We start from the raw sequence: 14,416 nt of genomic DNA on the forward strand, positions 1-14,416 counted from the left end.
CCAGTCGGCATAAGGCGATGGGGACTGTCTCGCTTTAACATGGTTTCAACGGTGGTGTTTCGGCGCCACCGAAGAGAGTGCGAGAATGGAAGTGAGCTTTCGCGGTACGCGGCGTCACGATCACGCATGATCGATACCGTCATTCACCGCTGCACACACCGCTACAATAATTACACGGCAATTTCAAATGCCTTATGTGTGCGCTGATTGTTTTTTTTTTATTCAGCATAATACAAATGTGCATTAAATTCTATTCATTAAAGCACACGGTCTATTTGTATCAATTGGGAAGCAGCAGTAGTAATAGAAGGAGAATTTTGTTTTAAGATCATATGTTACATATGATCTAATACATGTATACATGCAGATGGGCACATATGAGCCCAGAATCTTTGCTATTGTTATGTTTTCGTATTACATTCCCTTTTTGACAAATGAAGGTTAGTGGCAAGGTCGTTAATTTTTCAAAAAAAATAAATAAACACATTAAACTTAATCGTAATCACCATTGCCAATTCTGTTTTAATTGTTTTTTAAGAAAAAAGGTTTTGAAATCATAAATAAACTTCAAAAATGTAATATTGCGCAATCGATAGTTCATAGTTTAGTAGATCAAAGTAACTCTTTCTATTGATCGATCAGTATTTTTATCAATAGTAAGTCACATGAAGAAGTGGGATAATGTCATTGTAGCTAAGTAATTAAAATAAATAGAAGAAGTAAATAGCTGTAATTAAGAAATTCGAATCAACATTTAAAGTATTTTAAACAAATGTAAATTCTTATTAACAATAACAAAACAACATATATGAATACAAACTATGCAGTGATTGAAGCATTCAAATTTGCTTTTAGTTCCTTTGTTCTTTAACCCCTTCCAAAATGTTTAAATATGGATAGAAATGTTGAAGAAGAATATTTTTATTACTATAGTATCCCGTCAAACCCTCTGTAACATCACCATTCTAAGAATAATATGCTTCGAACGAAGACACTTCCCTTTTTCCAGCGACCATTTCCAGACCATTTGATGTCATTTCCTGCCGTGCCCGATTGCCAACGATCACGCATCATGGACGATTGCGACAACCGTTGCAATCCGTCCCCCTACTCTCGCCACAACGCCACGACGCCATCGGTGGACAGTGTGTGCCCATCGATTTAACACATGGTTATGTTCCGCCTATGCTCCGGGGTCCGGCCGTGTCCGGGAGTGCCCGAGTGTGTTAATTTGTGCTTCCCGATTCTTCGCTCTCTCTCTCTCTCTCTCTCTCTGTCTCTTTGTCTCTCTCTCCGCCTCCCACCCTCCCTCCCGATTGCTCCTGATTAGGCAATGCTTAACGGTTAATCTGTACGGTCAATTGGCGGTCGCCGTGCCGTACCCAGTCGCCCGCCCCCCACACCGGCTCAGTATGGTCCGGTCGGCCATTCTCGGTCGGCCAGCAGTGGCAGCAGTGGATTCATCAGCATATTGGCAAGGATTTTTAGAAAGTTTCCGTTCCCGATAACACCCGCGAGCGAATGCGAAGTCTCGAGAACACACTCGAGGCAAACGCAGGGGTAGTAAGCGAAGCGTGGAGAAGGGGAAGGGGTGTCGATCGTATGGTGGTGGTCCATGGGATTCAATATCGATATATGGCCACCGGCAGCTTTCACCTTGCGCGCGCTGCTAGAAGTTTTTGATTCATAATTTCTATTCTTCATACAGCGCGGATCACCGAAATGGCCACCCTTCGCCACCGCCGTATATAGGGCCCCTATGAGCTCATGAATGAATGAAGCGCACCACAGACCACCCCCCCCCCCTCCCCACCGTTATGTTGGACATAATGAGTTTGAAGCTAATGATCGGAGCATATAGCGCGCTCGATGAGCATAACGGGCCACCGGGACTCCAAAGACCGTATCATCGAGCAATCGATCGCAGACAAGGGCCGGCCAGGACCGCGAACACACACGCGCACGCACACACACACACACGACACGCGGGAAAATATGTCGAAATCGAATTCGGATTCATTTGCATTCGTTCTCCATCCCGAATCATCCCCCCCTCAGAGGCTACTCAGGTGTTAGGTGCTGGCCTGACTCCCTTACCCGAGGCCCCGAGAACCGGTATTTGGGTCCCCTCCGTTCCGAGCGTTTTCGATGGTGGAGTGAAAACAAGGTGGTGGCTACTATGATTGGCCACGTGACACGCGAGTGAGAAGCGTTGAAACGAAGGGAAGACACACATTCCAACGACGACGACGGCGACGACGACGACGGCGACGACGACGATGCCGATTCCCTGATTTCAATTCCAAGCACAAAAGACTTGAATGCGGGCGCCGCGCTTCCAACGGTGGTAAGCGACGAACCCTCGAATTCGGTTCCATGATGCCACACGATGATGATGATGATGACTGCTGATGGAATGCGGTGCTGGTGAAGCAACATTAAAGAAGCCCTTATTTTTTTGGTCCGATATCCTTTTCAAACGAGGATCAAAGCAGCACGTGATTTGAAGAAAACAGAAAAACCGACCGACGGTTCGTCGCCTGCTCGTCGTGGTCAGTTCATTTCCGCAAACCACCTTATTGGTTTATTGGTGGCCTTCGCCATTCGTCCGTCGCCGCGTTCCCTGTTCCTGTTCCTGTTCGTCCTGTGTTCTCCGTTTCCCTTCGTTCTCGCCTGGCCTACTGCAGCGAGATGCAGCTCGAGATGCGCGACCAGCAAACGTCGAGCTGCAACGATGATACTAGCCTACCTGACTGCCTGCCTGCCTGCCTGCCACGCAGGTATTTGTGGCTCAGCATGTGTGTGTGCGTGTATAGCGATACGGGACGTCGTGTGCAAGGTGCGCGCGCGCGCGCGCGGGCACCAAAGGCGTACCATTCGGGTTCGTCGCTTGTACGCTTGCCCACCTGAGCAGCGCGCAGCTCACCACCAGGTCCGAGTCCGGCTTGGGTAGAGAGGAAGAGGGAACTGAAAGAGAAGTGAGGGCCCTTCCCCTTGCTGCCCACATCTTCCAGTCATCTCTTTCTTAGTTCCTACTTTCCTGCCGCGGCTCACATTGCGTTGGACAGCGGCCACCACCACCAACACCACCATGCACGCTCTCTCTCTTTCTTTCGCTCTCTCTCGCGCTCTCCCTCTCTCCCTCTCTCTCTGGCTGGCTGGCTGCGATGCCACGAAGGTGTCGGGGCGCTGGGAAGTCGAAGAATTTCTTCTTGAGCCTACGGTGACGGTCTTCAGTATGCTGCAGCCAGTGGAACCAACCAGTGTGGTGTCCGCCGTGCGCCCGACCGAAGGTCTCAGAAGCCAGTAGGAGCAGCAGTAGCAGCAGCAGTAGTAGTAGTTCAGAGAGTGTCACTCTCAGGAGAGAAAAAAAAACAGTGAGGAACAGGAGCGCCTGGCCTGGAACAGGGGCCGTGGACAAACGAAACGGGGGAGTTTCAACAAGAGCCTACCAAAGGAGCCTGTGCCAGATCGAGGATCGAGTGTGCAGCAGTCCCGAATACCAGTCAGCCAGTTAGGCCAGTGTTGTTTCGTTTGTTTTTTTTTTGTTGTATTTCTTATTTTAAGAAGAAATCCATTCAACGTATTAAGCGGTGACTGTTCTGTTTGATCGCGTCCCAGTTTATCCTTTCGCACTGTGTTTGTGTGTCTTTGTGTGTCTCGGATCGTCTGTGTGTGTGTATACGTGTGTGTGAACGGCAGCATTCCCGTTGGATGCTGTCCTCAATTATTTGCCGGAGAGTGAGAAGAAAGCTCCCGCACGAGAAGCACGAAAAATCCAGTGAAATTCAAAGCCATCACCCAGTGCGCGTGTGTGTGTGTGCGTGCGCGTAAGTGTGCAGAGCCCTGCAACTAGCAGCAGCAGCAGCAGCAGGAGGAAGAGGTGAAGAAGGAGAAGGTGTGCGGGCATCGCAACACACCGCGTGCACCCTTCTCAGCAACACCACGTTGGCCGAGGGCGAGGTGCACGACGATCCCGTGTGCGTGGCTCTGTGTGTCTGTGTGTGTGCCTCACCAGCGTCTGTGTGAGTGCGTCGTGTGGATGTGAAATCGCCAAAGGAGGAAGCAAACCCTAGGAGGAGAAGGAGAAGGAGGAGGTGGAAGCAGCAGAAGAGAAAAAAAACACACAGAAAAAAACTGGGGACGTAGACAGTTTCTAAGGTATTCATTTCACATTTCTCAGCCTCTCTCTCTCTCTCTCTCTATCTCTTCAGAGATGAAGAGAGAAAGAGAGAGAGAGGGTTCTCTCACACTCTTTAGCGTTTGCGCTTAGCCATCCAGCCAGCAGAAAACCAGACGGTGCTACGGCCTACTCTAGTAGTAGGCTGGGCTCTATGTTGGATGCGATGATGATGGTAGTGGTGTGCTCGGAGACGCCAGCGCAAGATCGCAAGATCGGAGAGCGCGCCGTGTCTTCAGCACCACTTCATCTCTTCACCACCTCAGCCAGCCCAGCCAGCCCAACCAGCCAGCTAGCGACCATGTTTACAGCGCGAGATCGGAGAAACGACGACCGAAGACGTCGAGGGAACGATGCTTTTAACGATCTTTCCCTCGCTCACGTTCATCTCATCCAAGCACGCTCGCTCTCTCGCTCTCACTTTGGTGGGCTTACTGGAGGAAGGAGGAGGGTGGTAGAAAGGAATTTACAGTTTGTGAAATGCGCATGGAGCAGCCAGCCAGCCAGCGAGCCAGCCAGCGAGCCAGCCAGCTCGCGGGATAAGTTGCTTGACCCATTTTTTTGAAAATATTTGATGAGTTGGCTAATCATGGGGTAGACAGCCAAGCGCGGAGCTTTATAGTGCCTTTTTTTTGTTGTTGGTGTGTTGGTGAGCCGCTGGTTGGTTGGGTTTGGTTGCGAAATTCGTGGCCAGGAATAGGGGGGTGTGGGGAAGCAGGTGGGGGGAATAGAGCTTTTCGGGAATTTTCTCGTTCTCATGACCGACGACCGATGAGCCTCTTCACCATCCTTTTGCGATTGCACTCTCTCTCTTTCTCTTTCTGCAACGACGAAGCAGGTGGATAACAACAAAATGGAGGATCAAAAGGAAGGGGGGAGGGAGGCACTCTACCTTTTCAAATCAAATATTGGTTCCCGCAATTAGTCATTCCGGAGACATCAAAACGGTGACCACGAGAAGGAGAGAGAGAGTTGATGGTAGGGGGTTTAATCAAATAAGCGCGATGATGATTGAAATCGCAATCATCGCTAGCCACGCACAACTGCGTGCGTGCGTGCGTGCGTGTGACCCCTAGTGTGGCCAGAAAGCAGCCAGAAAGACCACTCGATACCACCCCGGGGACCGCACCGGTTGGCGCGATTGTGAAAACGATTCCAAATCCAACTCCAAAGACGCTTAAGGAATGCTGTGCGTGTGTGTTTGTCAGCCAGTCAGCCAGTCAGCCATCCATCAGCCGCGTTGCGCAGTCTCGCCATCACCGCCATCGAATCTCTACCGAAGCCCTCCACACCGCGGTGCCTCCGCTGCCAACCTGTTCCAAAAACCAGTCACCAACCAAGGTGGTGATGCTGTTGCTGCTGCTGCTGCAATGAGCGCATAAGATGATGATGATGGTGATGCTGCTGGTGATCGTTGACTGTGACAGACGACACTCTCCGTGTGTGTGATCAATGACCACGTCGTCCCGTCGTCAGGTGACGATGACTCTTTACATCGAACCCCCGCTCGTCCCGTCTCGGTGATGGCTTCGCATACTTTTTCCCCCCTGTCTTCGATGCCATTTCGTCACCCTTTCGCTCGCTTCTTGGAGAAATGGCGCGAGAAAGGGTGGAAGACAAGGGAGGGGGTTTACAATCGGCAGCAGCAGCAGCAGCGTCAACAAACGCTGCTGCTGCTGCTGCTGCTGCGTACTTGAACGCCAACAACACTCACTCTCGATCGAGCAGCAGCGCGTCGAGATGCCGCACGAGGTGATAGGATACCCATTACCCTTACGTCGGAAGAGGCAGAGACAGAGAGAGAGAGAGAGGACAGGATTCGAAAGTTCGACCACCAGCACCATTGCCCCCGGGGGTGACCGCTTGGTTGGTTGGTTGGTTGAACTCCCGGACGACGACGACGACGTTGGTGACGATGATTTTTCCACCGAAAGTGAAGTACGCTGATGGATTTGCGAATACCGCTTCCCCTCCCTCTCTCTCTCTTCTCCTCCTGTCTGCTTCCTGTCTCCGCTTCGAATGACGAGACGAATTCGATCTCCTGCGAAGTGCTGTGCCATCGATCGCATCGACGAATCCCACGATGATGAATGATGAAGAGCGTCATGGAAGGGCGTCACGGGTTGGCAGCGAGAGTGCAAGTGGTGTCCGGACTGTACGGACCTCAGTCCGGACAGAGGGGTGTGTGAGGGGAAATATTTTCGGGGGCTTAGTGGTAGTCGCCGCGAAAGCCATCGACTAGATCAGTTCGAAGACTCAGAGAGTAGGAAGGAAAACGAAGGGTGTGGTAAGCCGCAACAGCAGCAATGGTAGTAGTGGCCAGCCCAGAAGGGAAACACCGCCATCAATGAATGAAGGGGCGCAAAAAGGGAAATGGGTTCACGAAATCTCCAAATGGAATGGCCAACCGGGTGGCTCGCTGGGCGGTTCAATTCAATTGTTCGGCCGCGGTGCTGTTTTCGGCGGGAATTGTGAGGTGTTGAAGTGTAGAGGTAGCGGTACCCGCGATCGGAGAAATCGGTTCCCCCGCCCCCCTTGGCTATGCCCTTTTGTGGCCAGCTCAGTGCATGCGTGTGCGTGTGTGTGTGGCTCATGTGCAAATAAAGCACCGAAAGAGGGGGCCCCATAAGACATATCCGGTGACAAAGGGAGGAGGAGGAGAAGGAGGAGGAGAAGGAGAAATTCCCAGCAACATAAACCGACCCCGTCGTCCCGGTCGCCATTTGCATTAGTAATTTGCAGGATGAGCAAGAGGTTGGCTCACTGGTGCTCATTACTCATTGCCATGGTGATGATGATGATGATGCTGCTGCTGTGTGCATCGCTTGCTGAGATGAAACGACCTCCCTGAGGCGTGGTGTTGTAGTTGTTGTTGTTGGGCTGCCAAATGTCAAAACGTCATCGACGATGAGCCAGAGAGGAATAATGGCGGCGAGCGAGCACACGCGGTGATGATATAATAATTTCACAAATTAATGCAACAACCATCATACAGGTTGTCTGACAGAGAGATACAGAGAGAGAGAGAGAGAGAGAGAGAGAGACAGCGAACGAGGTGCGAAAGACTTGATGTCGTGGCAAACCATTGAAGCAAGCGACGAACCCCGCGTGATGCTCACTGATTAGCGACTGATGTGACCAATGGAATGAAGAGGAGAAAACGGGGTAAAAGGGAAGAGTATCTCGGTAGCGCCGACCGTTTTGTCACTCCATTTGTGCTTCTTATCCCCCCAACCCTCCGCCGGCCACCAGCCGGACCGGTTTTGGGAACCGTTTTTCCAACCGATCGCCACAGCAACCAACCATTCAACTTTTTCCTTTTCCACGATTTTTCCACGGTGACGACGACGACGACAACGACGACCATGCTGGTGGCGCTTGGATTTTCGATGAATTTTTCATCAATCACTCGCCATCGAGGGCCCCAGAAAGTGATGGGGAGCGGGGAGCAGGGGGGTGCATTTTCCTTTATCGTTTCGCATTGTTCGCGATGTGAAAGAGGGTAAAAGTGATTCGAAAGGTAGTCTCCTGGAAGTAGGGGGGGCCCAACAGTGACTTTACCTTCGCCGCCAACAATCAAACTGGCGGCGATATTGCGTTCGATATCGAGCGCGGCCATTGGCATGCATCGGGCATCGGGCGGCATTTGCAAATGCCGCGTTTTTCGGGCGCTCGGCCCCCCCCGGAGGCTATTAGCATTCCACCTGCGCACACGCACGCACACGCACGTACGGTGTGGTTGACCGGACCCCGGACCCTTTTCCACCGCCAGACAGACAGTCATCGTTTCCAGGTAGAGGTGGCGGTAAAGTAGAGAAAGGGAGCGAGAGAGAGATAGCGAGAGGGGTGTTCAGGTTCCATCCGGTTGGAAATTCGTTTCGTAAAAGGGTTTCCAATCGCGATCGGATCGGACCCCGGGAATGCCCGGTTGACCGGTTAAGGTTAAGGTGTTGCTCTCGAATGTCGAATGTACCGCCGCCACCGATACCTGGAAAAGGTCTTCGGTCTGCTGGAAAAGCCTTCTGGGGCTGGGAAATGATTAATGTGAATACGCAGAACGGGATGACGACCGCCAACGGCATGATGTCATGTTGATCAGTGATTGCCACAAAAGAACCACGAATCCGTCCGGTGCTGGTGTTCATTCTCGAGGCGTTAGTTAGTTCCTCGGCTAAAGAACTTAACCGCTCCAACTAACACAGCATCACACGGTTGGTTCGCGAGAAGTCCGATGTGGACGTTCAGGCGAGTTGCAAAAAAAAAACAGAGATCGCCATGCACGACACTAAGAACCAGCCGTGGTGAATGTCGTCCGTCAAGGACAGTCCCCGGAGGGGGGGTGAACAAAATCAAAAACTGGTAGAAAAAGCTTGCTCACCGAGATCACTGGACGGGAATCGTGATCGTGGCCGCACCTCAGCACCTTCAGAGCACAGGAACGCGCATTCTTGCAACGCACCACTGGAGGGGATACGGTCCACGGTGACGCAGACGCTTGGTGGTAGTAGTGGTAGTTACGTGGTCGTGGTCTTAGAACGGGCTTGTGTCGCTCTCTGGCTCCGTGTGCTCTTTAGGTACGAAAAAAAGGAAAGCCAAGGCTACCACCAACCGACACAACGCAACGCGTTCAACGGTAGAGTGGTTTCTCATCTGGACGACGCGGTACGATCTACGTCTACCGCACGCACCCCCCAAGATGCTGCAGTCTCCGCCTCCGAGAATGCGGACGGAATAATGCATGACACGTGGGAGGAAGCGAGGGGGGGAAGGGGGTTCTAGGATTCTTACCAGCACCACCACCACCCGCGGGAGAAACACAACTGGAACGGCGTTTCGTAATATGTAATTCGAAATTTTAAAGTCAAAATTGAACTCACGCGCGCACCTCCAGCTCCAGCGCCGGGTATATACCCTCTTGTACAACTCCTTAATGCAGTAGGCGTCAGGCCCGGTCTGCGTGGTAGTTGAATAAATTTCGAGGTCTGCGTGGCAGTCGAATACATTCCGGAGTGGGAATTCGGAGAAGTTCCTAAACTGTAGCAATCCACGCTACACCGAACTGCTTCCTAATCAGATCCCCTCTCGGCCGTCGCCGCCATCGAGATCGCTCCAGATTGCGTGTCGTTGCGTGGCATTATTCGCTTTGGTTGGATAACAGACACACATAAAGGTGGATAGCAGCGCTACAGGTTACAGCTGACAGAACCGTTGCTCGAGAAATTGGATCATGCGAAGTGTGGTTAGTACGCAGCAGTAGCACCAGCACCAGCAAACCTGCAGGGCTGAAGACTCTGCTGTGAGGGAATGTTGGAGACCGGTTTATGGCCGTAGCTAGTGCCACAGTCGAGCTGCTAGTCGATGTGCTCTGCTTCTTGCTGCCTTTGCCTGCTGCGATTGCTCAACTTCCATTCCCGCGCAGCTCTAATTTGATAGCCAAACTCGGGCGTGTCTGTGTGGAGAATGTGTGACCGCGCCACCGCCGAATTGTCCCGTCCCGTGAGGGCCGTCCATCTGGTCCATCTGGTGCAAAATGGCCAAGGTGACTGGACCCAGAGCAAAGGGGGGTTTTATGAAATGGAATGGGATGGAAATTAGCTCGCCGCTAAACGAATTATGGGTTAGATTGGATGGAGCAAGGAGAATCACAGCGCGAATCACATAAGCCACCGTCCGCCGTCCTCCCCCGGCTCAGGCCAGGCGACCTTATGGCACTTCCGAACTCACAATAGCAGCCGATCACCACGCGGATCTATATGGTGAATGGCAGAAGGTTCTAGTCAGTCTTATAATGGTTGTGTCACTTTGCGTCCACTCTCTGTCAACCAACTTCCTGATAAGAGAGCTTCGAGGCGAGGACAGAGTAAAGGCTTTATCGATAACATTCTTCCGTAATTACCAGCTCTCTCTCTCTCTCTTTCCTTCGCCGCTTCTATTCTCTTTAGCCGCCCACTGACCTGACGAGGCTGTGGAACCGGTTACAGAAGTTGCCAAGGAACGAGAAACGGAGAGACAGCGAGAGAAAGAGATAGTGCCGTAACGGTGTCCGGTGTTACCAGCAGGCAGTTTTGTACGACACTTTGCCCGTGCCGTGTGGATGAGAAAGATGACCCAGAATTCGAGCGGACGAGCGTGCTCAAGATCATTACCATGTCCAAGCGAGTTGCTGACCACACCTCACACCATGCGCGCGCATGTGTGTGTGTGTGTGTATGTGTGTGACGATCGTTGTCCACCGTCCGCTGTCCTGTTTATGTGCCGTAACACCAACCGTACACACGCCCGACAGTCATTTGTCTTGGCTTTCTCTCTCTCTTGAATCTCTTGAAAGCGGCTACTAGGAAGTAGTACCGACGTGGATCTGCCGAGTATCGAATTCCGATTCTTGCTGCGTCGTCGTGCTGCTGCGGCGGCTGTTAACTTTTTACCGTACTGTTTTGGACCGTTCGAAAAATTCGTCACTTCCAATGGCAGTGACAACATGGCGGACTTGGGGGGAAAAGTGAGGTTAACATCAAAACCGAATACGTCAGTTGCATGCTCTGCACCGGGCACTAGCATGCTGCGATGTAAACATGCAGGCCTCGAATTGTATGGCCTCGAAGCTACCGCTACTACCTCTACCAGCTTCGCCTTGGCTGCCATCAGGATGCGAGGAAAAGTGTGTTGCTTCCGTACGGTGGCCGGTGCAAGGCCACACACACACACACACACACACACACACACACACACACACACACACACACACACACACACACACACAGACACATAGCGAGCCCAATCGAGGCCAGCAGAGGCTTTTGATCGGAAGTGCCGGAAATCGGTGGAACGATTTGTAGTGAAAACGGCCAACCAGCCAGCCAGCCAGCTAGCCTCGGCCTACGCTCGGCCATTTGCTTGCCAGTGATCCAATTTACCCTTTTTTTCCCGATTACATTACATCCGAGCCGGAGAAGTGTGGGTCGCGCGGTCGCGAAATGTAGAGTGGAACAGCACCAACAACAACCACAACAATAACGGCGAGGAATTGAAGCGAAAAGAAAGCCCATGACGCGTTAGCCGATGCGTTGGCTTTCCAGCCAGATGATCAGCTGGCTGGCTGGCTGGCTGTCGATTCAATCGGATGTATCATCGGATGTGTGCGCCCAACTGACCAACATAATCCCATCGGAACGTGTCGGCCGTTCGGCATCGGCAGTCAGCAGCAACAACAAAAAAACATTTTAACGAAATTAGCACAAAAACACAGTTCACCTCTCGGACTCGGCGTCTCGGGCCTCGGGTCTCGGGTCTCTGGTCTCGGACTTCTCCCTCGACCGCCACGAGCCCTGGGAACACTCGGATATTGCTTCAGGCTGGAGGCTTTTGTGTTCAGCAGCAAGCGCCTTCACCACCAGCCAGCGGCCGGTTTTGGTGGGGGAGAAGCGAACATTAGCGAATGAAAGCGCAATTGCAATCTTGCGTCCCTGCCGTTCCCGTTCAGGTTTTCGGTTCGACCTAGAGACGTGGGCTGTGGTCAAAGCGGTCGCCACCGCCACCGCCACCGCAACAAATAATGCTCGAGATTTGTTAATTGGGAGCGAATTGTCGCCACCGCATTGAATTGTAACCGAAAATTAGCGACCCAATTTGATTTGGTTTGGCCGTTTTCGCTTTTCAAATTCCCGGCACGACTGGCCGCGGACTGGCAGTTAACCAGCTGGCGTGCACTTGGGGTATTGTCACGATCGTTCGTTTGTTCCCCTCACAAAACACCCCCCTTCGGGGGTTGTTCGATGGATGGTCGTCGTCGTTGTGGTCAATGGAGAAAGTCTGGGGGTCTCTGATGACGGAACGTCTTGGACGTTCTCGCGCCGAAACAATCATCAATCGTAGAAATATTTGACCCAGAAACCCAGGCGCTGTCCACCATTTTGCACTTGGAGCGGCCTGCTTTGTTCGTTAGTGGTTAGTTAGTTAGCGTTCCGGATCCACGTACAGCAACGCCTTGTTTATACGGTAGCGTTGCGTTCTCGATTTATTCAGTAGCCGCTGCGTTGGCACGTGGCACACATTGCCTTTCGGATACTGCTTCTCGTAGTAGGCGTCAGAGCGCGCGTGTGTGACTTATGGCGTCCGCGCCAATTGGCTGGAAGAGGACTGAAGTCATCATCCATCCATCAACATCAACATCAGTGTGTGACACAGTTAATGGCGTTAAGGGGGGGCTCTTTGCGACGAATGCGTCAAACGGACACGATCGATGGACGACCGTGGGGGCCATTGTGTGTCGCCATTTCTGGCGCGCACATTCCAGGCCACACCACCATCGAAAAGGTTCACTAACCTCAAAGCGTGACAGCTACTTCGCACGCAATGGCCGGCAACTAGCGGTACTATCCGCCGCTTTACTTGCGCCGTAAACAAACGTTTGGCCATCGGCCGAAAACGATGCCAATTCCAAAAGTAAAAACAAAAAAAAACAACGGCGTTCGATCTCGGCGACCCGAAAGTAGGATTAATGTGTTTGCCGTAAGAATCATAAAACCGTCGCGTCGCATCGCATCGCATACCCCTCTACCGGCCATGTTATCAACACGCACAAGCACACACGAACGCACAGCACTGATGCGGAGCACACACGGAACCCGGTTTCGGTTCGGGAATTCGGGATGGAAAGCCCCGGTGGAGAGGTTTGCTCCGGGAAGCAACCTACCAGCTAACTCTTGGGGAGGCGTCGAGCGGGTTTCGGGTTCTATTACATACCGTACCTTGTGGTTCGAACGGTCCCTGGACCATCTTGGAGGTTGGCGAGGAGTTTCCGAGGGGGGGAAGGGGGGGGGGAGGCTTGTACACCGTTCCGTTAGCTTTTCGCGACTCGCACGGAATACATTACACACTGTGTCACGCTCCGTTGCTCGCTGGAGTTCGCTGGTTCGCTCGCTCGTCTCCTTCTCGTCTGGAATACTGGAATGGTTGCTGTAAACCCTCGTTAAACCAAGCTTTGCCCGCATGTTGCTTCATTCTGGTTTCCATCTTCTTCTTCTTGTTTCTTTTTTCTCACGTTCTGTTACCGTCCCAAAAGTCACCGGCGGAAACGTAGCACCATGTACCATCCTAGGTTCCCTAAATGTTGGTCCGCCGCCCTGCTGTTGCTGATAGTCGTTACCGTAACGGGAGTAGCCGCTGAGGTAAGTTTCCGACCAGTTCCCCCCCACACACACCGTACCCCCCGGAGCCGCCGGGCCGGGGTTCGGAACGGAATGTCTTTCAGAACTTGACACATTATTATTTGCATTTCGATTTCTCCAATCCGATCCGATACATTGCTCGATGCTGACATCATGTGCAGGATGTGCTCACCTGTCCGAATGGTAAGTAGACCCTCATAAACGAATTGGGGACGGGTGCGTACCTGTGTAGTGGCCGGGCGAGGGTGTCAAAAACCATAAGAACCACACAGTCTCTGATCGGTGCTTTCTCTCTCTCTCTCTCTCTCTCTTTTTGCGCTTCTTCTTCTTCTGCTCTTATCCTTCCATCCTACGCTAGGCTGGAAGCTACGGGGGTTGCAATGCTACAAGTACTTCAACGTGAAACATTCGTGGGAAAAGTCGGCCACACTATGCAAAAGGTAGGCATCAAGGGATTTAAATTGCCATCAGGTACCAGCTAAAGGGAAAAAGGCTCATGATGTCATAAACATTGAATGGCCTACAGGTACGGTTCGGAGCTGGTGACGGTCGATTCGTACGACGAGAACAACGCTACCTACCAGATCGCGACCAGCAGCGAGTACCGGTCACGGAACAACGTCAAATACTGGCTCGGGTTCGCGTCGCTCGATGATCTGCGGACGAACACGCTCGAGTCAACGTCGGGCGATCTGTTCTCGCAGTACTCCGGCTTCTGGGCCATCAACGAACCGAATCCGCTGGCCGGCGAATGCGTAGCGGCGAACCTCGGTGCGGAAGCGCAAAGCTGGGAGCTTCGATCGTGCGAAACTTTGCTCCCGTTCATGTGCAAAGCCCGGGCATGCCCGCAGAATTCTTTCCACTGTTCGAATGGTGCCTGCATTAACCAGGCGTACAAGTGCGACGGTAACGATGACTGTGGCGATGGAAGCGATGAGCTGGATTGTAGCGCAAACTGCAACATCTACATGGCATCCGGTGGTGACGTCATCGAGTCACCGAATTTCCCGCAAAAGTACAGCTCGCTGAAGTCGTGCAAGTGGACACTCGAGGGCCCTCAGGGTAGCAA

At 52.3% G+C, this 14,416-nt stretch overlaps 1 protein-coding gene across 1 annotated transcript in view; it reads left to right on the forward strand.

Moving 5' to 3' along the window:
- The first annotated feature begins 3,252 nt into the window (after positions 1-3,252).
- Positions 3,253-14,416, forward strand: part of LOC125951704 (sushi, von Willebrand factor type A, EGF and pentraxin domain-containing protein 1) — a 22,915-nt gene continuing 11,751 nt past the window's right edge. Inside the window, exons 1-5 of the mRNA XM_049680687.1 lie at positions 3,253-4,161; positions 13,242-13,347; positions 13,509-13,530; positions 13,706-13,787; positions 13,874-14,416. The exon at positions 13,874-14,416 is cut by the window's right edge and continues 891 nt beyond it. Of these exons, the coding sequence (XP_049536644.1) occupies positions 13,264-13,347; positions 13,509-13,530; positions 13,706-13,787; positions 13,874-14,416 (731 nt within the window). The 5' untranslated portion in view covers positions 3,253-4,161; positions 13,242-13,263. The remainder of the gene's footprint in view (positions 4,162-13,241; positions 13,348-13,508; positions 13,531-13,705; positions 13,788-13,873) is intronic.

The sequence above is a fragment of the Anopheles darlingi genome, chromosome 2, assembly GCF_943734745.1.
Source record: "Anopheles darlingi chromosome 2, idAnoDarlMG_H_01, whole genome shotgun sequence".
Lineage (NCBI taxonomy): Eukaryota > Metazoa > Arthropoda > Insecta > Diptera > Culicidae > Anopheles > Anopheles darlingi.